The sequence below is a fragment of the Diplotaxodon limnothrissa genome, linkage group LG3 (genome assembly GCF_057381915.1).
Source record: "Diplotaxodon limnothrissa isolate DT_005_m linkage group LG3, D_limnothrissa_male_GT1.1, whole genome shotgun sequence".
In the NCBI taxonomy this organism is placed as follows: domain Eukaryota; kingdom Metazoa; phylum Chordata; class Actinopteri; order Cichliformes; family Cichlidae; genus Diplotaxodon; species Diplotaxodon limnothrissa.
Window position 1 is genome coordinate 23567093 of NC_140598.1, and position 27944 is coordinate 23595036.

Below are 27944 nucleotides of genomic sequence, written 5' to 3' on the forward strand. Positions count from 1 at the left end.
CAGCTCCGTCAGATTTAATCCAACAGAATAACATGTAAAACACTCCAGGGCTTTTACTCTGAAACTTTCTCCAGAGCTGTCTGGAGTTTTCTTACATTAAAATATTCTGGGATTACCAGACTGTCCACATCATGTGTCCTACCAAAACTTTCATCCACAAATATACCCTGACATTAAACCCAAATAGATGTGAGAGCGAGTCATTAGTATCAGTACTGTGTGTGTGTGTGTGTGTGTGTGTGTGTGTGTGTGCGTGTGTGTGTGTGTGTGTGTGTGTGTGTGTGAGAGAGATATTCAGGTAACTTACTGGGTTACTGCACATGCTCACACCTTTTCAGCACAACAGGTGCAGTTTGGTGTTTTACTGCCTCCTGCTGGAACAATGATGGCAGCTCTCAAGACTTTATTGGTTATTGTCATTTCGTGTTACACAGCCTGAAACGAAATACTGTTCCTCAGCAGCCTCTACAGTGCAATAACCAATATATTTTAAAAAGAATAAATACAGTTTAAAGGGAATAAGTTTAAAAAAGAGCAGCAAAAAAGGCATAAATAGCTTAAAATCTAAGTTCTAAAAAAACCTCCAGTTTTTATTAATATTTTATTATTTATCAAATTATTATAAACTAAAAATATTTTTTACGTGATAAACGACTTCAGTGCTTCGTCCATGACCTCCTGAAGGTAAAGGGCCCAAAGAGCCAATCAGCAGCTCTGAAACAGGAAACATGACTCATGGAGAAGTTCACAACAGTTTCAGCTGCCAATTGTACTCATCACCATGGAGACTGTCTCCATGGTGGAGGCAGAGTGACAGTGTTGTAGATGCTGCATTTTGAAGCCTCAGTGTTTATATTTTTGTTCACAGCCATGTAGACAGAGAGGCAGAGAGAGACAGTGCTGTCACTGAGCTACATGTGTCAGAGCTCAGATGAGGCCCACACATGTGTGTTATCTGTTGTTGCTACACACAGTTAAGATATGGAACATGTGTGTAACCAACTTTCATAGGTTTTAATATCCTGATGTTGACAATTGATGCAAATACAATAAAATAATAACTACACATGTTATGTGTTAGTCTTTAATACAGCTCTCCAACACACACACACACACACACACACACACACACACACACACACACACACACACACACACACACACACACACACACAGCAAATAAATAATCAGTCACTTTGATTTTTTAAAATCAAATTTATCATTATTTTACTAACAGATTTGCAAATCGTTACATAAAAATATTATTAACTGCTTTTAGAAGTAGAAATGATTTATGAGGTTTTAGATATTTAAGATAACTAGATTGCCACCTATTGAATTAATGCACATTTTAAAACATCAGAAGCTGGTGGATAATAGAAGACAACTTAAGGAAGCGTTTCCCTTTTTACATGGTGAAAAGAAGATGACCACTGAAGGTGGAATGGTGAAAATGATTGTCATATATTTTAAAACTAACCCAGAGACATAAAAACACCTGATCTCCAGTCTCTAGACGCAGTGAGGCTCCATTAGAAGCTGTTCCGAAATGTGAGGCCTGACGCTCCCACGCTGAAAAAATGCGTTCTCCATTCTTAAACAACACAACAGCTACACCATAAACAGGATCTCCAGGTCCACATACGTACCACTCAAAGTGGTAGGCTCCTCTCACTGGTGCAGTGAAAATACCTGTGGGACATTTGTTAAGTGGAAAATCAGATGTTCGAACATCGTGAACATCAGTCTGACATCAACATAGCTGAGAAGTGACATTCAGTCTTATTACCTGTGTGTGGGTTGTAGGCATTTCCAATGTTTGTGACAAGATGTTTAAAGACAAGCGTAGTGTGTGTGTTAAATGGGCCAGATATTTTAAGATGAAAATAATCAGAGCCATGTTGACTTCATCACATTACCTCGTAGCTGTTGATTAAGATTTTCAATTGCAGTCCTCTGCTTATCCACTTCCTCCAACTTTGCTGCATTGTCTGAAAAAAAACAGTTTAAAAAATAACATTCTCTAAAAATGTATAAATACCCTGTGTGTGTGTTAGGAGTTTTAATTATTGTTCTAACTACAGAGTGCTACTGAGGATATCGTCGGGTGGTGGAAGAAATAATTCGAGGACCTCCTTAATCCCACTGACATGTCTTCCATTGAGGGAGATGAGTCTGTGGACAAGGAGGATGGCTCGTCTATCACCGGGGGCGGGGTCACTGAGGCAGTTACACAGCTCCTTGGTGGCAAGGCCCCTGGGGTGCATGAGGTTCGTCCTGAGTTCTTGAAGGGTCTGAATGTTGTTGAGCTGTCTTGGTTGACATGTGTCTAAAATGTTGACCTTCAACACGTCCTGGCATCCAGCTCCCACTGGAGCAGTATGCAGCCATGGTCCTCAGTGGAAAAGGGTAGAGTGCCCACTCCGTGTTAGGGACGTGTTCCTGCACAAAGTGGAGGAGTTTAACTATCTCAGGATCTTGTTTAAGAGTGAGGAGAGTGGGAGATCAACAGACAGATTGGTGCTGTGGCTGCAGTGATGTGGACTCTGTATCGGTCCATCATGGTGAAGAGACAGCTGAGTGAAAAAGTAAAGCTCTTTCCTATCCAACACGTTGCAACACGTTCTCACTCCCAAAGCGTAACATTTTACGCTAGGTGACAAATCGTCAACATATTACGTTTTCGGCTACCCACAACGTTCCTAAATGACGACCTCGGAAAAAAGAGGAAATATGAGAACCGTCTGGACTCCATCTACACGTTTTCACTCTTTTTCTTCAAATCGCTTAGAAACACGTTATTTAACATCATTATAGTCCTGGATGAGGTCAGGAATAAGGTTATGGTCAGGGCTAGGGATAAGGTCAGGTTTACGGCTGGAATACAGGGCTGGAACGTCTGTTACCGCGGGAGCGTCATTGCACTGGATTCCAGCCATAACCCGCCGCGCACCATAAGAACGCCGAAGGTCTCCTTTCGCGTTCCTCAGGAACGCCGCGGGACGTGACAAAACGTCGACATGTTACGCCTCGGGAGTGAGAACGGGCTGTCCTATCAGTTTGTCCCCACCTTCGCCTACGGTCACGAGCTTTGGGTAATAACCAAAAGAATCAGATTCTGGATAAAAACAGTGGAAAAGAGCTTTCTCAAGCCTGGGAATGCCTTGGTGTTCCCCCGGATGAGCTGCAGGTGGGGGCCGGGGAGGGGAATGTCTAGGCTTCTGTGCTTAAGCTGCCGCCCCTGCGACCCAGCCTTGGATAAGTGGAAGATGTATGGTTGGGTTGAAACTACCCTTAGATAAATTATACTTTGCACATATTAGTACATATTACATTTTCCCCACTGAACCCATAAAAAGCACAAATTTTGATGATTTCATATACTTTAACCTATAATTATTAATCTCACACATTGGAATAAATGAACTCTAACAAATAATAATGAATCACTAATATTCTGTTATACAATGAAACATGTGTACATACAGTACCTTGTTGTTGCTGTTTAAGCTTGTCAATTTCAGACCTCTGTCGCTGAAGTTCAACGTTCTGCATTTCCAGGTCTTTCAGTTTTGCGACATGGTCTGACAGAAAAGAACATAAATAAGTCAATATGAATTTTATTTATCTGCATCATTTGAATCCCTTTTCATTTTTCGTAGGCTAGATTATTGAATAAATAATGAATAAATAATAAAAATAAAAAGATTAATGAGAAACGTTAGTGATAGATTCATGAAGTGACATTGATTGAATTTCATTATCTGCCTCTGTCTGATTTGTGGAAACAGAGCAGACCAGAAGCAACAGCGAGAACTTCAGCGTGATCTCCATTCTGTCAGTGAAAACTCAACAGTATCTGTGTGTCATCTGCAAATCTGACTGACTTTTATATTACACAGTACAGAGGGGAGGTCACTGTAGCATTAGATTCAACCTTATTCTAGTGAATCAGTGACTAATGTAATCTTTATGACTTTCAGATGCAGTACAAGGAGAAGAACAAGTGAGTATCAATGATTGTCAACTGATAGTAAAACATGAGCATGTGTGTTTCCACCAACTGACCAGAGCTTAGAGGACAAATATCAAAATGTGTGCTCAGATACAGATGTTTAAGCAGCTGTGAAAGAACATATCTGGAAGTTTTTGGCACTGAGGAAGTAATTGCCTTTGATTATGGAATTCCTCTAATAACTCAGAGCAAAAATACTCTAAGCGACAAAATGCATAAAGTAATCTTTACAAATTTTACAAGGTACAAGACTACAAAGAGATAAACAAGTGAATGTCAATGATTATCAGCCGTTCATAAAATTAATCAGCACGTGTTGTTTTAGAAAATCCAATGTGAATGTAGGAACCATGAAGGTCACTGACATGGTATAACTTGAAGATGAACTTCTACTCTTCATGTGTAACATGACACTTGGTTGACCACCCTTCCCACTGCAGTTCAATAAAACCACAGCTGTCCTTTTTTGTTTCTTTCTTCTCTGACCACTTAGGTGAGAAAGCTAGTGTTCAATGCTTTTCAGAGAATGAATTAATCTCTGACCCTTCCACTCCAAGCACTCCTCCAGATGCAGCGAACAGTCTTATAAGCAATACAAGAGCATGCTGAAGAGTCTTGGTTGCTAAATACAGCAAAAGTATTCGGCCCCCTTGAACTTTTCCACATTTTGTCACATTACAGCCACAAACATGGATCAATTTTATTGGAATTCCACATGAAAGACCAACACAAAGTGGTGACCACGTGAGAAGTGGAACGAAAATCATACATGATTCCAAACATTTTTTACAAATAACTGCAAAGTGGGGTGTGAGTAATTATTCAGCCCCCTTTGGTCTGAGTGCAGTCAGTTGCCCATAGACGTTGCCTGATGAGTGCTAATGACTAAATAGAGTACACCTGTGTGTAATCTAATGTCAGTACAAATACAGCTGCTCTGTGACGGCCTGTGTTCACACCGAATGCGATAGAGGTGGCCAGAGCGTCAGGTTTATGGTTTTTTTTTTTTCTTTCCTTCCCCCTCTTTCTTCTTCTCTTTCTTCTCCCTTCTCCCTTCCACTCTTCCCAGTCTGGTGCAGGTCTACAATACTTTTCCTGGTGTCCTTCGAAAGCTCTTTGGTCTTGGCCATGGCGGAGTTTGGAGTCTGACTGTTTGAGGCTGTGGACAGGTGTCTTTTATACAGCTGATGAGTTCAAACAGGTGCCATTCATACAGGTAACGAGTGGGGGACAGAAAAGCGTCTTACAGAAGACGTTACAGGTCTGTGAGAGCCAGAGATTTTCCTTGTTTGAGGTGACCAAATACTTATTTTCCACCCTGATTTACGAATAAATTCTTTACAAATCCTACCATGTGAATTCATGGATTTTTTTTTTCACATTCTGTCTCTCACAGTTGAAGTGTACCTCTGGTGCAAATTACTGACCTCTGTCATCATTTTAAGTGGGGGAACTTGCACAATCGGTGGCTGACTAAATACTTTTTTTTCCCCACTGTATGTGCACATCTTTACTTTTAATAAGACGTTTCAACATGCAGACGTGAATCTAACACAGTAACAGCTGCCTTTGTTTCAGATCCAGCTCATTCCAGTTCCAGTAATAACCTCCCAGCAGCAACTATGACAGACACGTCTCCTGACAGTGACACTCTTACAGATACACATTCAAGACTCAAGAGCTTTATTGTCAATACAGCAGTAGACACAGTATACAGCTTACCACATGGTGCATTTATAAGTATACAAATGATATCTCTCTCCAAGAGATATAAAACTCAAAATTACAAATACATAACATACTAAACTTTGTGATGCGGCTGCTGCTCCACATGTTAGTAAATCTGACCCTAAATCTTCCTGCTTCTCTTAGAGCACACAGGTAACGGCTGCCCTGAGCATGAAGGTGTGTCTGCAACACGATGAAGCTCGTCTAGAGCAATGATTACAATCTGCTCCGGGGCAGCTGGAGAGTCCTGTTTGCTGTTTGCCTCCTTTAGAAAATAGAATAAGAGCCAGAAACTTCTTCTCAACACAAAATAGTCTTTGAATGTGTTTTATCTTATTTTCTAGGGTCCATTAGAGTGACCGTGGATACAAAGTGATGTTAGTGAGAATTAAAGGTTTTAGTAAAAAGTGTGAAGGTTGACAGTTTGATTACAGCTGCTCAAACTGATTTCCTGTTCTTTGTATGTTTGTCACACTTATTAAATGTTTCAGATCAGGATGATGTAGCTTTGGATTTGTTCCCTTAATAACAAACATCTTCATTTACAAACTTCAGTTTGTGTTTTCTTTGTTTAATATTTTAATGTGTTTGATCTGAAACATTTAAGTGTGACAAACATACGAAAACCAGGAAACCAGGAAGGAAACAAACTCTGTTTCACTCTGTTTGTTTCCATCTTATGTTCTTATATGTTGTTTGTTTGAAACTTGTGATCAGTATTTTAAAGTTTTTAAACTGAACTCAGACACATAAACTACAAACTGGTCAGACATTAGAAATAAATGGTTCCTCTGAGTATTTGAACCTGCTGTTGTGTTGCTTTAGTGTGCTGGTGTCACTGATGGCTGCTGCTGCTGTGACAACAGACACACAAACAGTTTGATGTCATCAGAAATCCCTCTGCATACACTGAGAGAAAAGCTGCTTTACTTTCACACTCCAACACTGTTGTCATGTCCTGCAGTCTGAGTGTAAAACAACACTGCCCCCGTGAGGTCAAACTGGAGCATTGCACATGATAATTCACATCCAGCAAACGTCTTGGACCTTCACACACATCTGACCCTGATTTAGTGGAGACTTTAGAAATTTCAGTGTTTCTAAAGTCTACCTCCTTTTTTGTGATAGTTTTTAATGAATCGGGACACAGCTGGGACACGTTGGTTATTGATTTCACTGTTTAAAGCTTTAAACAGATTAGAGAGACAGTCCAGGCAGATGGGATCACGTGGTGAGTGAAATAAATACAGAGGTGGTCACCTCTGTATTTAATCATTAGTTATTATTAATCTCTGGCTCTCTTCCACATCTTGTCTTGTCTCCTCCCTTTTCCTGGTTCTGCAAACAAACAAAGGTCAATCAAATGGATGATCCACTTGGTAAAGGCTAAAGAACCAATCAGGACAGGCAAAAATAAAAAGAACTAATTTCATCATTGGATGAGATGATCCAGTGCTAACTATATGCTTTATCAACAAGGAAAAAGGGTTTCTGTCTCCCTTTTAAGCCTAATCTTAAAAGTAGAGATAGTGTCTGTCTCCCGAATCCAAACTGGAAGCTGTTTCCACAGAAGAGGGGCCTGAAAACTGAAGGCTCTGCCTCCCATTCTACTTTTAAATACTCTAGGAACAACAAGTAGGCCTGCAGAGCGAGAGCGAAGTGCTCTAATAGGGTGATATGGTACTACAAGGTCATTAAGATCAGATGGGGCCTGATTATTTAAGACCTTGTATGTGAGGAGCAGGATTTTGAATTCAATTCTGGATTTAACAGGAAGCCAATGAAGGGAAGCCAGTCTCAGACCAACAGAATAGACCCAGCAGAAGAAGCTACTTCCATTTAGGAGTTTTCACGGCCTCTGAGGATTTCCTCCAGTTTTTATCCATCTATTGGTATCAAGACTGCATCTGCGAGATTTTCTGCCACAGAGGGAATTTTCCACGACTCCTACAGCTGCCAAACGTCTTGATGCATGCTCAATCATCCAGGTAAGTAAATCTCCAAAAGTTGATTCTGTTCATCTGGACGCAGCGTTTTGTGGGAGAAACGTTTCGTCACTCATCCAGGTGACTTCTTCAGTCTCAGCTGACTGCAGGTTTCCTCAATCTTATAAACAGAACATTTGCATAATGACTGAAAGCAGCCCACTGAAGGAAGAATGGGCTGGGAGGTCAGAGATCAGTGGGCTTTGGTCAGTGGTTGTTGATCATGAACTGACAGATCTGTATCCTGTGTGTGCACCCACTGTGGGCCTTTTCTGTGCTTAGTGTCAGCCTGAGCTCCATGCAGGCCTCAAAGGCCAAGCAATTTAAAAGCTTCACCAAAACAAGGCACCACTCAAATAGCTGGACCCAGGCTCGCCGCCCTTATGGAGGAAAACATAGAAGATGATCTCTGTGAGTTATTTTTACTGTCATATTATAAAATGTGATGTTCTAGCATCATGTTCTTCTTCTTAAGCCTTTGAAAAGCTTCCTCTGTGTCCATTAAACTGATGACTTTAGTGCTGATGTCTACTTGTTACATTTAGTACTGTTTCATTTTCAACCTAGGAAGATCTGTAAGAAGGACTCACAATATAACATAATACTGTAAGATTACTTACAGGTAAAATACTCAGATTGTACTTAGATAAAAGTCATCACAGACTCGCCCAGCCTGACTGCCTTGAAGTTCAGGTGTCTTCACTGCCTCCTCTGATAAGAGCTGGAGACCTGAGTAGGTTCGTCACCCATCAGCAGCAGATCACCTCTCGATCGGGCACGTTTTCATCTGGGAGGCTTTTAGAGCTCACTGCCCTCGGCGTCGCTGCTGGAACAACCAAGTTTTGCTATTGAATCTTTGACCTGCTGATCTCACAGAGGCAGGAGACCCAGAACATCCATGCCAGCTTCAGTTTATGCTCTGTCCTGTGATCCAATCAGATTTGCATGTAATACACTGATATTCAGCCCCAGCCTGGTGTTCTCTCCATCTCTGACCTTTCACACAATTTAAACTAACAAACTTTCTCTTTAAAACTGTTTGTCAATCACAATTTACTCGATTTATTATTCTTCTATCACATATTTATATCAGTCATAATGAACTCAGTATGATCTGAGCTGTAAACCTGTATTGATCATCACAAACCTTTATAGCGCTTCAGAGCAGCTCCTTCAGTGGCTGCGGCACCCACGATGTGGGACGGAGAGATTTCCTCCCCTCTGCTGTCAGACTCCACCACAAAGACTTTGCAGCTGATCAAACACACACATGTGCAATAGGACTAAGTGTAACACTCTTTTTCTGACAACGTTGTATTTGTACTCAGTTGTATGTAGCATGTGTATTCTATTTTTATCCTATCATTCTATTCTATTCTATTGGGTACAGTTGTGTACAGTTTCTTATTCTATTCCAGTGTTCTCTCATGTTTGCTATGTAACTGCACTGTCCACTTCCTGCTGTAACAAAACAAATTTCCCACATGTGGGACTAATAAAGATGCTCTTATCTTTACTGTATAACCACAGGTTCACTTCACATTTGTTAGAATATAAAAGGACAAAGCTGGACAATTGTCATCACATTTCTCATTAGTTGCTGTTAGCACAAGCACACAAAGAAAGCAGAGCTTTAGCTTTAGCTCCCTACATCACTTTTAAGCCTGGATGTTGAGGCTTTTGCTTCCTCTCAGCTGTGATGACATCTCTGTCTGCTCCATCTCACCCAACATCATCCATCTGACCTGATGCTACCTGACAAACTAAAGATAAAATATTAAATTCATTTTGCATCACTTACATTTAAAATACATTTAAGGTGGATTTCTTAAAAGGGAAGGGACTGACCTGACTGTTGTGTCGAGACAGGTGTGAAGGGAGTTAAATCCAGTCTTATACTACGGACGTGTTTGGTTTTGGTCTGTAATACGTTGAGTTTATTATCTATAAGTTAACATAGCAAATCCTCCATCCAGAGGCTAAAGTGATATCAGAGCTAGACTACTTTAAGTGAAAACAGATGATCGTCTGAGCCTTAAATGAAATAAGGTTAAAAAGAAATGCTGCTATCGACAGTGTGAGGCAGTGAGCTCTGTTATACCATATTTTTTAATTTGCTTTATTATTATTATATTATAGTGTTATTACCTTCCTGTTACTTCATAATAGAATGACAGTTAATGGTAAAAGTCTTGAATAGTTTTGAATTTATTTTTCCATGATCACATTTCATTCAATCACTCGTGGACTTGTGTGAATGTTACATGTGTTATTTTCACCCGTGGATTTACAGACACTGTGTGAACAGTTTTCATTTTATCCAAAGTTTTACTTGATGTCCAACTGATAAAATCACTGACAGACAACAGAAGCAGGAGCTCAGAGAGAAATTCAATTCAACTTTATTCATAAAGAGACAAATCACAACGTTTGGTTTTATTTTACAGAAACTTCAAACTAAACCAAATTCAGGACGTGTATTAAACCTGCAGCTGATCCCTGTCTGCTGTTCACTCCCTTTGATTTCTGTTACCAGCATCATCTCAGGTTCCCCAGGTTCACTGACAACGCTGAAACCACCAGCGGGAGACTAAGAGTGCTGATTTAAAAAGATTCAGACATTTTATTTTGCTGCAGCTCAACATGAGGCTGGATCCTGATTCTTTGTTGTTTTTGTTTTCTCTACATGAAGAAAACAGCAGCAACAAGAAGCACAGCAGGAACTGACAGGCTGACCTTCAGTCCAACAGATCCTCCTGTGTGACCTGCAGGTGAGAAACAGCTGTGAGGTGTCAGGTAGGTGATGATGAAGAACAGAACAGAATCCATTTGCTCTTCAAACTGCTGTCAGACATTATCTGCTGCACTCTGATCACATCACTCAGACCAGCTGCTTTCTACAAAGTCTCATCAGCAACATCTTTACAAACCAACATCAGATTGTGTGTTTTGTGGTCTAAAGTTTTGTGCCTCTGGTTTCTCATTGGCTCACACTCTTGCAGAGCCGTAACACGCACATGAATGAGAGGTGGTGAGTGTAGTTCCTGTTAACAGGGTATTGCAGACCATCCCGCTAATTGCCGAATTTACTTTTGTCTGTCATATTTATGATGAAAAACAAATGTAATCAAATTAGATATTGATATTTTCATATGGGAATTGATCCTGCAACATGAAACGCTGGGATTGGAAGTTCAGCATCGCTCCGCACATCATACCTGTGAGATGACAGACAGCAGTGTGGAGGAGAGTGCGACACAAAAACACAGAAATATGACTGACACCTGCAAACGAAGCAGCATCTGCTGCAGGTGAAAGATATTGGGACTAGCAGAGCAGAGTGGCTTCACTGTAAAACAAAATTAGCAGTGAGTGTGAAAAGTTTCTGTGTGTGGAGTTCAACACCGTCCACTCAGAAGCTGCATCACTGGATGGTAGATTTAAAAAGCTTGCATTCAGTGACAACAGAGCTGTTGATGAGGCACTTCAGAGAATAACTGCAGCAGCAAAGTGCACTCCCACCCAGCTCCACCATTACAGGGCCAAGTGAAGGAGGAGCCACAGACGTCTGCTGTGTGGAGCCTCTTTGATGAAAGAGCTACAGGAGATGCTGCAAAGAGAAATACTACAGCTGATGTTATGATGGAGATGAAATGTTATCTTGAGGAGCCCCTCATCCAACAAGGAGAAGGCCCACAGAGCTGGTGGGAGGCCAAGGCCACAGTCTTTCCCTACCTGTTGAAGGTGATGGAGGGGAGACTGTGCATTGTGGCAACATCTGTTCCTTTGGAGGGTCTTCTCAAAAACTGGGCAGATACTAAGGAGAAACCACATCAGCCCATCCAAGCTGAGGCAGCTGGTTTTTCTGAATGTCAACCTGCACTGAGAACAAACTGTTTGGCTGCTGAGTTTGGTTCTGTTCTGTGGATTTGTTCACAGTGGGGCTTTTTGTGCTGAATTAAACTTAAAGGTTTGAGTAAAATATTAAACAACAGTAAGAATGCCTGCTTTTGTAACAGAACAAAAACACAAAATTAGGCAATTATAAGGCTTTTCATAAAAACACTACATGCAAAAGGGTTTGTCAGCACACAAAGCATTCACATTTGCCAAGTAAAGCTAAAGTATGAGGCTACAGAGGATAATAACTTAAGAGACATTTGGGAGCCACGAGACGTGCAAGATAATCCAGAGCTTAGATCTAAATAAGGAAGTCTTAACTCAGTAATGGAGAATATCCTCACACATTAAGAAGCACCGAGGGAGGGAAGTCCTTCATTACTCTGTCAGTCAGGTAGGTGATCAGTGAAGAACAGCACAGAATCTATGTACCTGCATGTTCAGCTCAATTTGTGGATGCAATAAGAAGTAAAGTGAGAGTGATCAGCTTACCAGTGACTGTGATATTAACCAGGTTACTGATGGCACCATTACTGGACTCACACCAGTAAACTCCGGTGTCGTGAGGCACCAGCGTACTGATTGAACATGATTGATCACGTTGCTGTTGTCCCCGCCCATCTCCACACTCAGCCCTCTGCAGTTTGCTTGTGTTTCTCCTCACAGTCCAATCAGAAAAGCTTTGGTCCTCCTCACAGATTACAGTCACAACATCTCCCTCAGAGACATCAGAGCTGTGAGGAAGAGGAGAGGTTAGATCAGGGCAAGGCTGGACTGGGACAAAAAGTCGGGATGAAGATTGAAAATGTGACGTCATTCAGGGGTAAAACCGCAAAGGATTCTGGGAACTTGTGGCAAGAGGTACTAGCGCACGCAGGCTTTCAATTGAACTCAGTTACACAGCGATAAAAAGAAACACAAAAATGGCAAGAAGCTGTTGTATTATTAACTGCAACAGCCGGTCGCATGACAGCCACGGGAAGCCGACGGGTAAAGAGATCGTTTTTTTTTTTTATCGGATTACGTCGTTGAAGTGAAAATTTTTAAGCCATGTTTCCGAAGTAAGAGCCGACGGATGGTCTGGATATACCAAACATAACGTCCCAGAACTCTCCAGCTCACATGTTAGTCTGCTCCAAGCATTCCCACAAAGGTCAGAGTTTTGTTGTAGTTAATGCGTCATTTTTCTTAACATAATTGGTGATATAGGTTACAAGCAAGTCTGGCGCTGAACAGAAATTGCTCCTTTGTTTATTGTGCATAAATAGTGAATTGTCCTGACACAATATTGTGTTTCGCTTCTGTTATTATGGTACATTGACAGAAACATATACTTTTATTCACAGGGTAAAACAGGTGTTTTGTATCACTAATTGTCCAGTACGATTACAGCATACAATATTATTGTCACTGCTACATTTCTGTAACGCGTACCAGAAATTATTTCCACTACTAATTAATTACCGCTGAGCTCAAAGGTTATATTAATAAACTGTTAACGAATGTGTATTTATGACGACGATTTGTGAGACTGGTAAACTTACCTTTGTTCGTACGATGGTCTTTCGTTCTACACGGTGCATTTCAAGGTCCTGCACCCATCCGTCGGTAAACTGTACCTGGGCTTGTTGCAGTGACCTGAAGTTACTAAACTTCATGAGTGTATGCACTCACTCCAAGAACCGTATGATTATAAATATGAGCGTGGTGAAAGTTGGGCAGCACGCTGACGTCTTTGGTCCCTCTGTGTGCTCGTAAGGGTCTGACCCTTTCACTCCTTTGATTTTTTCCTCGTATCTTTTCTTTGTCTTTTCGTCGAGACTTTTTTGTGCGGCAAAGAAAAAACAAGAAGGTATTGGAACCGGAGAATGAACGTTTTGCGGTGCTGCAAATGCTTGCATTTGATGCGGTACTTGGATTGTTTTGCCACGAGTTCCCGGCATGCAATGCGCGAAAATCACGTGATTGCTAAACAAGGGGGAGGGTGCATCCGGCCTCCTCGGCTGTAATTGGTCCAGCCCAGAGTCGATCATGACCAATTGGCCAATCCAACACCTTTCATTATATATACCCTTCCTTAAAAAAAAAAATCCATCGGCCCATAAAAACAAAAAATCGCCAGCTATGGATCAGGGGTGTCAAACTCAAATACACAGTGGGCCAAAATTCAAAACTGGAACAAAGTCGCAGGCTAACGTTAATATTTATTGAAATATATTTATTCCTCCAGATATAAGAATGAATCTTTTCTCAAACACGTTTTGCTGAAAAACTGAATATGGAACAAGTTCTGCTCCAATTATTTGGGTAAAGATAATAAACACTTTGATGGCCTATAAGTGAAAGTGAAAACGTGATAAACCAATAATATAATTAATAAATAATAAATAATTATATTTTTTGATAAGTGAAGTTCACTGAACTGAAAGGAAATTTTGGTTTGATGATGGTTGACATGTTTTCCAAATAGAAGTTTTTCCTCTAGTGAGGAGATGCAGGTGCAGCAGAGCATTGCTGGAAGAAATGATCCCAAGGGTGGAATCTCCTGAGAAACCTTCAGAGACCCAGCGAGAAGTAGGGACCATAGCTGACAGCCCAGGCAGGGGTTGAGGTCAAAGGTCATGCTGTTTGGGGACCTACTGGTCATCATGAGAAGATTCTGGAACAACAGCAATGACCATAAAGCTGCACTGGATGGAGAGCTGTGCCACGGGGCTTTCCAGAGGTAATCACGAGGAGATTGTGGACAACATGTGAAATGAGAGAAAAGCTCTTTATCAGTAACTTTTACAACTTCTGGCAGGTTAATGTCTGAACTTTGGAGTGAAACACACCTTAGTTAAAAGTCAAACAGCAACATTTGTCTCCTCCCCTCACGTCACTCAAATGTGACAAACCAGGAAACAGGAAGTTCTTCGTCCTCAGTAAAGAGAGACGCACAGACGATCAGACTGAGCTCAGACCAAACTAGCAGCTTCCTCTGAGTGAGTCCAGCTACAGGAGAGAAAAGTGGAAAACTCCAACACTGCTGCTTCAAGCTGCTGACGCTCCACACACTGAATGTGAGTTTGAGCAAAAACACGACTCAAAGCAAGTTTCAGTGAAGGTGGTAGAGGAGGGAGGGGAGCCAGGACTGACTGTACTTCCTGTCTGCTGTTTTCAGCTTCACTCACAGACTCAATGGCTTCCAGATCAGAGGAGGATCTCTGCTGTCCGGTCTGTCAGGAGGTCTTCAGAGATCCTGTTCTTCTGTCATGTACCCACAGCTTCTGTAAAGACTGTCTGAAGAGATGGTGGAGAGAGAGACCAACACACGAGTGTCCAGTTTGTAAGGAAATATCAGTTTATGATCCACCTTTAAACCGAGCTTTAAAGAACCTGTGTGAGTCGTTCTTACAGGAGAGAGATCAGAGAGCTTCAGAGGATCTCTGCAGTCTGCACTCTGAGAAACTCAAACTCTTCTGTCTGGACCATCAGCAGCCAGTGTGTGTCGTCTGCAGAGACTCAGAAAAACACACCAATCACAGATTCAGACCCATCGATGAAGCTGCACAACAACACAAGAAGGAACTTCAGGAAACTCTGGAGCCCTTAAAGAAGAAGTTAAAGGTTTGCAAACGAGTTCAAGTGAAGTTTGATCAAACAGCAGAACACATTAAGGTCCAGGCCCGACACACAGAGAGGCAGATTAAGGAGCAGTTTAAGAAGCTTCAGCAGTTTCTAGCAGAGGAAGAGGAGGCCAAGCTGGCTGCACTGAGGGAGGAAGAGGAGCAGAAGAGTGGGATGATGAAGGAGAAGATGGAGGCTCTGAGCAGAGAGATAGCAGCTCTTTCAGACACAGTCAGAGCCACAGAGGAGGAGCTGAGAGCTGAAGACGTCTCATTCCTGCACAACTACAAGGCTGCAGTGGAAAGAGTCCAGCGCTGCCCCCTGCTGGATGATCCACAGCTGCCCTCAGGAGCTCTGATAGACCAGGCCAAACACCTGGGCAACCTGACCTTCAACATCTGGAACAACATGAAGGACATGGTCTCCTACACTCCTCTCATTCTGGACCCAAACACTGCTCATCCAGAACTCATCCTGTCTGAAGATCTGACCAGTGTGAGAGAAGGAGGAGAGAGGCAGCAGCTTCCTGATAATCCAGAGAGGATTGATCGTTTCTATTCTGTCCTGGGCTCTGAGGGCTTTAACTCAGGGACTCACAGCTGGGATGTTGAGGTTGGAGACAGTACACGGTGGGGACTGGGTGTGTCAGCAGAGTCTGTGCAGAGGAAGGGAAGCATACTGTCTGGATTATGGACTATATTGTTATATAAAGGTGAATACTCAGCACGCTCACCATCAGCTCCTCTCACTATTCTCTCAGTAGAGAAGAAGCTCCAGAGGATCAGAGTGAATCTGGACTGGAACAGAGGAAAGCTGTCGTTCTCTGATCCTGATACTAACACACACATACACACCTTCACACACACTTTCACTCACAGGATTTTTCCATACATTCGCACTATCTCTGGTAAAGCAAAGGTGTGTCCGTTGAAGGTGTCAGTGTCAGTGCAGCAGATGAGTTGAGGATGATGATGTTTCTAATGTTGTTTCCTGTCAGTGAGTTGAAGCTGTTAAACTGCAGCTGTCCTCCTGCTGCCTCGTTGTTCCAAAGCTCTTTGTTTCTCTTTTAGTTTCACTCTTTCTTTCTGTTTCTGCTGTCCACCTTTTCACATGGAAAATCATTTCACTGTTTCTCACTGAATGACTCCCCAAACTAGATTTGAAATTCTATCAAGTTTCTAATCATTCCAAGTGATTCATGTTTCTATTTGATGTGTAAATGGAGATGATTTAGTTTGCTGGGATATGGACTGACATGTGTTGAATGGGAGGAGCAGTTTGTTGTTGTCTTCTTGTCTGTTTATGACAACAATAAATATGTTGTTGAAACAATGATTCATGTTTAACTCCATATATGAAATGTTTCTGATCTTTGAATTCTGTTTGATTAAAGACTTTCTTCATGACACAAATGAGATTTCAGTGTATTAATAGAACTAAATAAGCTCAGAGTTGAAAGGCTGGAGTATTATGTACGTGCTTCACTGTCAGGATCTTCAGGGGGATTCAAAGGGAAACATCAAACTGCTGTAATGAGATAAACTAGTTGGGCTGAACACACTTATCTGTAGTTTGTCTCCATCCAGGATCATCAGAATATAATGAACATGTGTGAAGAGCCACAAAATGCTGCTGCCCTCTCAGCATGATGAGCTCCAGCCTTTGTTAGCAGGACAACAGGAAACATGAGACAACTTTCAGAGACAGTAACCAACTGTGGCCACAAGATGGCAGCAGCTGATCTGAGATCCTTTATTGGACAGAAGGACTCTGCTCTGTGACGTCATCAGAGAGACGGCCTTCACTCTGATAGATCTGACGTCATGTCTGCACTGATGATGAAAGCTGATAAACACATTGTTATTGATCCATGAAATCACCTCTGTCCTCTCAAGTGTAGCTGTTTACAGAGCTGAAGAAGTCCTTCATCATCAAAACAGACAAACATGTATTTCCTGTATTAAGTGACGTCATCCTCACTCTGACCTCTTACATACATTCTGTTCAGTTTTCCTGCTGTAAGAAATAAACTGTGTGAAAATAGAAATGCAGGGAAACATCCATTAATCACAGCTGAGCCGTTTGTTTCTGACTCACATTCAATGAGGCTTCAGGTGTAAATACCTCAGAAGTGTTTGTGAGTTCAGTAGAAGCAGACCCAGTCGACCATCATGGCCTCCACAGCACTACACAATGCAACAGAAAGGCCTTCATCATCTGCTGAACCACCTCTGAACCACGACGCTCTCCCTGCATCTAAAAGCTGTTAGTCAGGATGAGATGCTGCTGTGATCGCTCACAATTTACCTGTGAGACCTTTGTAAATATTGTCTTTGTTTCTGGCGGAAACACCTTTAGTCTGTTTGTATTTGGAGTGCAGATCTGGGCGTCCATCACTTTAACCTGCACACGTTTAGTTATTGAGTGTAGTTGATGTTTGGCAGCATTTTATAAGTGACAGTTCATGAACGGTGAAGGAACAGAGGACGCCTGACCATCCTACCTGTGTCAGTAAGAAGACTTTCATCACAACTTCACAACTTAACACAACTGAAACCTGAATTCAGTGTTGCATAGTTTACTAACAGTGTGTGCTGACACTGAAGTTAGCAGTTTGTTTCCTAAGAGCTGCTGGGACAAACCACAGTGAGCGGCTACAGAGTTTAGTTAAGGTGGTTCTAACATGTGACCTGTTGAATTATTTACAGGGATTTATTTTTCATTTAAAGCATCATTTGTGAAGTTTTTATGAAGTTTACTTCTTTTATGTTCTTTGTGTAACGTTTAGATTTTCTTCTCTGGTGTTTTAACTCTTCAGGTTTCCTGTAACAGAGATGTAAACCACCGTTTTCTGATGCTGCTGCACTGTGACATAAACACTGTCACTTTATTAGGCACACCTTGCTGGCTGCAGGTTATAACCCCTGCTGGAAACATCCCACAGATTTGGATCCTTATTGCCATGACAGCACCACACAGCTGCTCCAGATGCTGCAGGATGCTGGTCAGGGCTCTAACAGTGAAACTTTACTGAAAGTAAGAAACCTGAGAGGAAATAAACTTTGACTTTAGTAAGCTGAGCTCTGAAGCTGTGATGGAGCTCAGTCGGTGTGAAGGCGGCTGCTGTGTAACAAACGTTTGTCTGAGGTGCTGCGACTGATCGTGGTCATGTTTATTTAAAGAAGTCGGTGATGAAGCAGGCTGTGCAGTCCGAGCTCTTCATCAGTTAACAGTCCTCCAGAGCTGCTGCAGGGAGCTGACTGTCCTCCAGGTGGCGCTAAGTGAACAAAGTCCAAAGAAATAAACTTGGACTGTTTTTTGAAGCCTAAATAAAATGTGAATAAACTTTATAGATACATTTGAAACCAGCTACTCTGTGACTTTACACACTCACACAGTAACAGAGCTGATTCCTGATTGGAGCAGCACAGAGTTAGACTTCTTTTCTGGCTTTGGATTGGTTCGTCAGGATTTCCTCCTTTACAGGTTTAAAAACAATCTCTGTTTCTACATTTTTTGACCTCCTTCTTGTGTCTAAAGGTGAAGCAGCACCAGCCTCCTCTGATCCTCATGTTGTAGCTCTGTGTGTCCAGCAGGGGGCAGAACACCTCCAAACTGTGCCAGCAGCTCTCACTGTGAGCTCAGACGTTTGTGGACACTCAGTTTGTTTGAACATAGTAAATAATCAGAGCTTCTCACACTGTTTATGGGGACACCACCTGCCCGAGGGTGTACTGTGTCAGAGAGGTGGTGTATGGTGCTGGGTGTAGTCTCTCTGCTGGTTCACAGTTTTTACTGAGGAGCTGTGTTCATGTCAGGAAGGTTTCGTCTGATCACTGTGGTGCAGTTTGGTTTACTCTGTTTCTGAGTGTTTGTAGGATCAGTCTCTGCAGGTCACCTGATACCTGGCAGTGAAGTGTTTATGAATCAGCTCCGTCAGATTTAATCCAACAGAATAACATGTAAAACACTCCAGGGCTTTTACTCTGAAACTTTCTCCAGAGCTGTCTGGAGTTTTCTTACATTAAAATATTCTGGGATTACCAGACTGTCCACATCATGTGTCCTACCAAAACTTTCATCCACAAATATACCCTGACATTAAACCCAAATAGATGTGAGAGCGAGTCATTAGTATCAGTACTGTGTGTGTGTGTGTGTGTGTGTGTGTGTGTGTGTGTGTGTGTGTGTGTGTGTGTGAGAGAGATATTCAGGTAACTTACTGGGTTACTGCACATGCTCACACCTTTTCAGCACAACAGGTGCAGTTTGGTGTTTTACTGCCTCCTGCTGGAACAATGATGGCAGCTCTCAAGACTTTATTGGTTATTGTCATTTCGTGTTACACAGCCTGAAACGAAATACTGTTCCTCAGCAGCCTCTACAGTGCAATAACCAATATATTTTAAAAAGAATAAATACAGTTTAAAGGGAATAAGTTTAAAAAAGAGCAGCAAAAAAGGCATAAATAGCTTAAAATCTAAGTTCTAAAAAAACCTCCAGTTTTTATTAATATTTTATTATTTATCAAATTATTATAAACTAAAAATATTTTTTACGTGATAAACGACTTCAGTGCTTCGTCCATGACCTCCTGAAGGTAAAGGGCCCAAAGAGCCAATCAGCAGCTCTGAAACAGGAAATATGACTCATGGAGAAGTTCACAACAGTTTCAGCTGCCAATTGTACTCATCACCATGGAGACGGTCTCCATGGTGGAGGCAGAGTGACAGTGTTGTAGATGCTGCATTTTGAAGCCTCAGTGTTTATGTTGTGCCCTTAAACAGGGGAAATAGTGAGGAGAGGTGAAAGAGCGGCACAGACACGCAGCTCTCACTCTCACTCGTCTGTATTGAGTGAAGGAGGAAGCGCGCGAACCCACCTACTGGAGCCCTGAGGCATTAACAATGGATCGACGCACAATCAACCCAGGCAAAACTTTCACTACTTATCTCCCTCTATATTCCCACTGCATATTCTATTCGAAAACAGTCAAAGCAACAAATAAAACATTAATAAGGGCATGACATGAAATGTAAGGAACAGAGATGTACAACTTCAAAACTAATCAAATTTATGATCCACCACATTTATATTTTTGTTCACAGCCATGTACACATCAAACTCTCATCTTTCTGTCCAAAAACAAAACAAAAAGATTCCCTGTAAATTTGACCTTTTCCTTCAACTGTCCATTATAGCGTGGTCTTCCTACTTATCTTGACACAATACTCAGTCGCGTTGCCTGCTGCAAACTTAAAAGAAGTCTGACGAATGAAGTGACTGTGAGTGTGTCTGACGTCACGGTGTGTGTGAAAAGGTATCCAGCTGGGGCAGACATGATTCTGCAGGTCACCTGCCCAGTGGACAAAAAGAAATAAAATAGTTGTGTGGATGATATATGAATGATAATACGAAGAGCGTTTTGTGTCTCTCAGCCTGAAACAACTGTAATGCCACTTTCTGTTTTGGAGAAAGGACAGTTAAAAAAAGATGTGTGTTGTTTTAAGCAGTGATGAGAATAATGAAGATGTGATGAGAGAGCAACACAAAAGTATAAGTACAGGGATGATGCTCTTTACAGGAAGGGTCAGAGCAGACTCTACCTGCTGAGGCGGCTGAGGTCATTTGGAGTCCAGGGAGCGCTTTTAAAGACCTTCTATGACTCTGTGGTGGCATCTGTCATTTTTTACAGTGTGGTATGTTGGAGCAGCAGTTTATCTCCCGCCCCATGCATGTAGATGTTGCTGAACTGCAGAGCTGCTTCAGTGACAGACTGCTGCATCCTCGATGCATGAAGGAGCGTTTCCACAGGTCCTTCCTCCCTGCAGCTGTCAGACTGTACAATCTGAACTGCTCCCAACAAACACAGATGTTTACATCAGCGCTGTATCGTGCACTGTTTTATCAACCGATTCACACTACAACCAGGGTTGCCTCTTATCTGTATTTAATTTTATTTAATTTAACAACAGTATGGTACTCAGTTTTTGGTAACCATTGTCCTTCATGTAAATATGTAAGAATTGTGTATGTTTCTGTTCTGTGTCATGTGTACTGTTTGTTTGTATATGTGTTTTCTTGCTGCTGTTACACCCAAGTTTCCCCTTGTGGGACAATTAAATTGATATAACAACACTCGTGGTAAAGTTGTGGACTGGAAGAATACCTGACCAAGATTATCTTGCAATGTTTTGCAGCCGCCAGTCAAGCCGGTAGATAAATGTCTGTGATTGTCGCAGGTGGCTGTGTGGCTGGCAGGAGCTCTTTCCTATCAGTTTGTCCCCACCTTCACCTATGGTCACGAGCTTTGGGTAATAACCAAAAGAATCCGATTCTGGATATGAACTGCAACTCTCTTTACATTGGCCTTTCCTCCACCCTTCTCGTTAGATTGCAGACTGTCCAGAATGCGGCGGCACGCCTTTTGACAGGTAGCAGGAAGTTTTCTTCCATCACTCCTGTTCTTGCTGGCTTGCACTGGCTTCCAATTAAATACCGTATTCAATTTAAAATATTACTTTTCACCTACAAAACCATTAATAACTTTGCGCCGAGCTACCTCAATGAGCTTCTCAGGTTACACACTCCTGTCAGAGCACTTAGCTCTGCTACCCAAATTCTTCTGGAGCAACCTCGTTCTCGGCTGAAGTCTCGCAGTGACCGCGCGTTTGCTGTAGCTGCCCCGGTCTTATGGAACAACCTTCCTGTCGCTATCCGGGCGTCTGACTCTATGCCACTGTTTAAATCACGGCTTAAGACTTATTTCTTTAATCTTGCCTTTCCACCCAGTTAACACTTGTGTGCGCTGGTACATTTTTTATGCTTGTGAACTACTTTTATATCTTATGATGGTTTTTATAATTGATACGTGCCAGGTCCTTTCTCTTTTCCCTCCCATCTCCCTTTTCCTATTTTATTTTTGTCAAGCACCTTGGTATACCCTTGTTTTTTTAGTGTGCTTTATAAATAAAGTTTATTTATTTATTTATTATTTGTTGCTGTTTAAGTTTGTCAATTTCAGACCTCTGTCTCTGAAGTTCAACGTTCTGCATTTCCAGGTCTTTCAGTTTTGCGACATGGTCTGACAGAAAAGAACATAAATAAGTCAATATGAATTTTATTTATCTGCATCATTTGAATCTTTTCATTTTTAGTAGGTTAGATTATTGAATAAATAATGAATAAATAATAAAAATAAAAAAAATTAATGAGAAACGTTAGTGATAGATTCATGAAGTGACATTGATATCTCTGTAACAGGGGCTCATATGAAGGTTTCCTCATGCTGTCATTTTTCTCACTACCTGACATCATACTCTACCTTTATTCTCTTGTTTTAAGGTCCTGATTTCCACTTTCTGTTCAGCCACTGAGGCAGTCAGCTCTCTGAGCACAGCATGGACTTCCTGTGGACAGGGTTGTTGGTTTGAAATCTGCTGGTCAAGAATTTCATTATCTGCCTCTGTCTGATTTGTGGAAACAGAGCAGACCAGAAGCAACAGCGAGAAAAACAGCGTGATCTCCATTCTGTCAGTGAAAACTCAACAGTATCTGTGTGTCATCTGCAAACCTGACTGACTTTTATATTACACAGTACAGAGGGGAGGTCACTGTAGCATTAGATTCAACCTTATTCTAGTGAATCAGTGACTAATGTAATCTTTATGACTTCAGATGCAGTACAAGGAGAAGAACAAGTGAGTATCAATGATTGTCAACTGATAGTAAAACATGAGCATGTGTGTTTCCACCAACTGACCAGAGCTTAGAGGACAAATATCAAAATGTGTGCTCAGATACAGATGTTTAAGCAGCTGTGAAAGAACATATCTGGAAGTTTTTGGCACTGAGGAAGTAATTGCCTTTGATTATGGAATTCCTCTAATAACTCAGAGCAAAAATACTCTAAGCGACAAAATGTATAAAGTAATCTTTACAACTTTTACAAGGTACAAGACTACAAAGAGATAAACAAGTGAATGTCAATGATTATCAGCCGTTCATAAAATTAATCAGCACGTGTTGTTTTAGAAAATCCAATGTGAATGTAGGAACCATGAAGGTCACTGACATGGTATAACTTGAAGATGAACTTCTACTCTTCATGTGTAACATGACACTTGGTTGACCACCCTTCCCACTCCAGTTCAATAAAACCACAGCTGTCCTTTTTTGTTTCTTTCTTCTCTGACCACTTAGGTGAGAAAGCTAGTGTTCAATGCTTTTCAGAGAATGAATTAATCTCTGACCCTTCCACTCCAAGCACTCCTCCAGATGCAGTGAACAGTCTTATAAGCAATACAAGAGCATGCTGAAGAGTCTTGGTTGCTAAATACAGCAAAAGTATTCGGGCCCCTTGAATTTTTCCACATTTTGTCACATTACAGCCACAAACATGAATCAATTTTATTGGAATTCCACGTGAAAGACCAACACAAAGTGGTGACCACGTGAGAAGTGGAACGGAAATCATACATGATTCCAAAATTTTTTTACAAATAACTGCAAAGTGGGGTGTGCGTAATTATTCAGCCCCCTTTGGTCTGAGTGCAGTCAGTTGCCCATAGACGTTGCCTGATGAGTGCTAATGACTAAATAGAGTGCACCTGTGTGTAATCTAATGTCAGTACAAATACAGCTGCTCTGTGACGGCCTCAGAGGTTGTCTAAGAGAATATTGGGAGCAACAACACCATGAAGTCCAAAGAACACACCAGACAGGTCAGGGATAAAGTTATTGAGAAATTTAAAGCAGGCTTAGGCTACAAAAAGATTTCCCAAGCCTTGAACATCCCACGGAGCACTGTTCAAGCCATCATTCAGAAATGGAAGGAGTACGGCACAACTGTAAACCTACCAAGACAAGGCCGTCCACCTAAACTCACAGGCCGAACAAGGAGAGCGCTGATCAGAAATGCAGCCAAGAGGCCCATGGTGACTCTGGACGAGCTGCAGAGATCTACAGCTCAGGTGGGGGAATCTGTCCATACGACAACTATTAGTTGTGCACTGCACAAAGCTGGCCTTTATGGAAGAGTGGCAAGAAGAAAGCCGTTGTTAACAGCAAACCATAAGAAGTCCCGTTTGCAGTTTGCTACAAGCCATGTGGGGGACACAGCAAACATGTGGGGGACACAGCAAACATGTGGAGGACACAGCAAACATGTAGGGGACACAGCAAACATGTGGGGGACACAGCAAACATGTGGAAGAAGGTGCTCTGGTCAGATGAGACCAAAATGTAACTTTTTGGCCAAAATGCAAAACGCTATGTGTGGCGGAAAACTAACACTGCACCTCACTCTGAACACACCATCCCCACTGTCAGATATGGTGGTGGCAGCATCATGCTCTGGGGGTGCTTCTCTTCAGCAGGGACAGGAAGCTGGTCAGAGTTGATGGGAAGATGGATGGAGCCAAATACAGGGCAATCTTGGAAGAAAACCTCTTGGAGTCTGCAAAAGACTTGAGACTGGGGCGGAGGTTCACCTTCCAGCAGGACAACGACCCTAAACATAAAGCCAGGGCAACAATGGAATGGTTTAAAACAAAACATATCCATGTGTTAGAATGGCCCAGTCAAAGTCCAGATCTAAATCCAATCGAGAATCTGTGGCAAGATCTGAAAACTGCTGATCACAAACGCTGTCCATCTAATCTGACTGAGCTGGAGCTGTTTTGCAAAGAAGAATGGGCAAAGATTTCAGTCTGTAGATGTGCAAAGCTGGTAGAGACAGACCCTAAAAGACTGGCAGCGGTAATTGCAGCAAAAGGTGGTTCTACAAAGTATTGACTCAGGGGGCTGAATAATTACGCACACCCCACTTTGCAGTTATTTATTTGTAAAAAATGTTTGGAATCATGTATGATTTTCGTTCCACTTCTCACGTGTGCACCACTTTGTGTTGGTCTTTCACGTGGAATTCCAATAAAATTCTGTCTGGACAATGTCATATCATGAGTAATAATTAAAAATAATCCATATACATAAAACAAACACATGCGCACACACAGTGACATTTTAGACCTTCAGAATACTGTATATACTTTGGGCATCTCGGTGCTGATCCAGAATCCTTACATTATTATTTATTACTAGAGCTACAATAATAAAGCAAAGAGGAGGGGGAAGTAATAAATATGAAATAATGTATTTATGATGATTCCATTTGTTTCACTATCCACTCTGTGCAGGGCAAAGCTTATTACATGTTTAAACTGTAGAGATACAATAATTTTACTGCTGTAAAATCCAAATTTTGTCTTATTTAAAATATAAATCTAATATAATCTGCTTCTTAATGTATGTTCTTTAAAATACAGTGTGGCGTGGGTGTGGTCTCTGGCCAGCTGCAGAGGAGGGGTGACGCAGTGAGCTCCCGGGGCGGTGCAGGGGCGGGGTGAACAGGTGTCCTGGGATCTGACAGTGATTGTGTCTCTTTATATGTTGGCAGTGACAGTCGGAGGAGGAGGGCGGACATGACAGCAGAGAGAGAGCGGGAGTGTCTGTGTCCCTGTACAAACGCACAGTATTAAATAAAAGTTCGGCTGTCGTCAAATTCGCTCCAGCTTATATTTCTTGGGTCCAACGTTACATACAGCTTATGTTTTTTAATATATCATAATTATAATAATGCATAATTATGTGGACATGCATATTAGATCGTTTTTTAGTGGAATATAATCCCTCCAGAAAGGCAGGAAAAGCTCAGTAACTTGCTTTAAAACTAAATATGTTCCCTAAAACGGTGACAGAGCTACAGACACATGACAGCCTTACACAGGTAGCCAGCAGCTATGACCAGCACTACTTGTGCAGTTAATAAAAGGACAGGTAATGTTTGTCACCCTGTTGCACACACAGCACGCTCATTTGTTTCAGTTCGTCAGTTGCAACAAGACAGCTTACCAACGTGTACGTAATAAGCTGATACTCCTGGGTGCTACACACTACAGTGTGCGCTGTACACCTACTTACTGGTTTTGTCGCATCAGTCTGTGTCTCTGAGTTAACTTGTGTTTCTCCTACAGCTCCGGACCGCTAAAACTGCGCGTGCTCTTTGTGAGCTCGTTCCCGGCTCGTAACCAGCGCGTTCTGCCGTCAAGGGCGATCATTGGTTAAATGTGATCATGTGACTGATGCAAGCCAGATCCTTTTATTTAGCAAAACTATGATTAATAGTTAAATATTATTGTTGAGGGGCACAGACAAGACTCCGCAAAAAATTTTTAAAAGTTGCCTCAACAAAAGGGCACTCTGGGCACCCATCAGGAAAGGGGCGGGTGCTCAAGCCCCCCCCCCCCCCCCCCTGCACGTGCCTGCTGTTACACCATCGTAGGTTATACAGGCACTGATCCAATAGGTGTTTTGGCAGCCATCTGCTGTGACTGGTTGGGGGTGACGGAAAAGAGACGAGGGCAGATGGCGACAGGATAAAAGACACACATCAGGAAGAGACAAAGTTTATTACTCCTACTGATTAAATATCACAAACAACAGCCAATACAAACTAAACAACAAGCTAACAGGGGTGCTGCAGTCTTGGAATAAAACTGCAGAGATGATCAGTCTATGAAACCAAAGGTGCGTTTTATATTGGGAGAAGTACCAAAAAATGTAAATAATGGGATATAAACTTGGCACTAGGACAAGCAAATGATTTTAAACTGGGCAGGAAAAATAAGATGCTTTTGAGTGGAGTCTCATGGGTCCCCCAAATATTTGTATCTTTACAAAAAATAATAATAACCAAAGCGCAAAAAAAGAGTAATATTTGGCATAATTAAAACTTGCCTACTAAGAATGACATAAAAATTACATAAAGTAGCACAAACACTTTAATATGCCACGGGTAAATTGAGCTGTGGCATTTTTCCTTTTTAAATCCGCCTTTTTTCTGAGCTAATTGAAAGCTGTTTAGAGATCCGTGGTTCTTTCACAGAAAATGATGCATTACTGTAAACTGAACACAATATAAAGTATTTAAAATGAGTTAAGCTTTACACATGTGCCGCAGTGACATTACTGCAGGTGTGATTCACTGACAATCACTTCCTCACTGAATGTTTCAGTGGTGCAGTTGCTCGGGCCTCTGAATCTCTGTTTTTTTGTATTTACCTGCTGCTGATGCTCCTCATGCTTACCTCTGGTCTTACCTTTGCTTCTTCCCCTCTGCTTGGATCTTCACCCATGTGCCTGTTGGACTGTCCTCTCCTCTGTAAACTCAGAGACCTCCTTGCCCTCCCCATTACACATTCTGGCTAAACTTGATAAAAAAAACTACTGTAAAACCAATGTGTCCTGCATTTGAGTCCAATTATCATGAACATAATTTCTCTCTTTTTAGTTAATAGATCAGATTGTGTGCTTTATAACATGTTTCCTTTATTTGCCTTTTCTTTCTGTGGTCATGTTAAAAAGCAGAGTGTAGTATATTGTTAGAGAATTGAGCCTGTCCACAGTAAAATAGTCACTTCTTTAAACTTAGTCCAAAATGGTGAGAAGAACCTTAACCTCACCTCAGAGTCTGACCTTAAACAACATTCAGTGTTCTGTTCTTCTTTCTGCTTTGTCCTCTCTTGTTTTCATCCATGTTTCTAGAGTTACATTTATTTATACTTTGTGTCGGCTCAGTGATTTATTTTTCTGTCTGCAGGTAGAAAAATCATTGACGTTTGCAGATGACACAGATGCTGTTATGTTTT

At 41.7% G+C, this 27944-nt stretch overlaps 1 protein-coding gene and 1 pseudogene across 2 annotated transcripts; one reads left to right on the top strand and one right to left on the bottom strand.

The window, feature by feature from the left end:
* Positions 1 to 1408: 1408 nt before the first annotated feature.
* LOC146635026 (uncharacterized) lies at positions 1409 to 27488 on the bottom strand (annotated as a pseudogene).
* LOC146635027 (nuclear factor 7, brain-like) lies at positions 13957 to 16200 on the top strand. Of its 2 annotated transcripts, none has more exons than XM_085344869.1 (2): positions 13957 to 13967; positions 15042 to 16200. In XM_085344869.1, exons 1-2 carry the CDS (start codon positions 13957 to 13959, stop codon positions 16198 to 16200), a joined length of 1170 nt encoding a protein of 389 aa, XP_085200995.1. The 2 variants fall into 2 exon arrangements, with proteins under 2 accessions (XP_085200995.1, XP_085200988.1); XM_085344862.1 differs by lacking the exon at positions 13957 to 13967 and adding an exon at positions 14809 to 14844 and having other exon boundaries at positions 15028 to 16200.
* Positions 27489 to 27944: the final 456 nt, after the last annotated feature.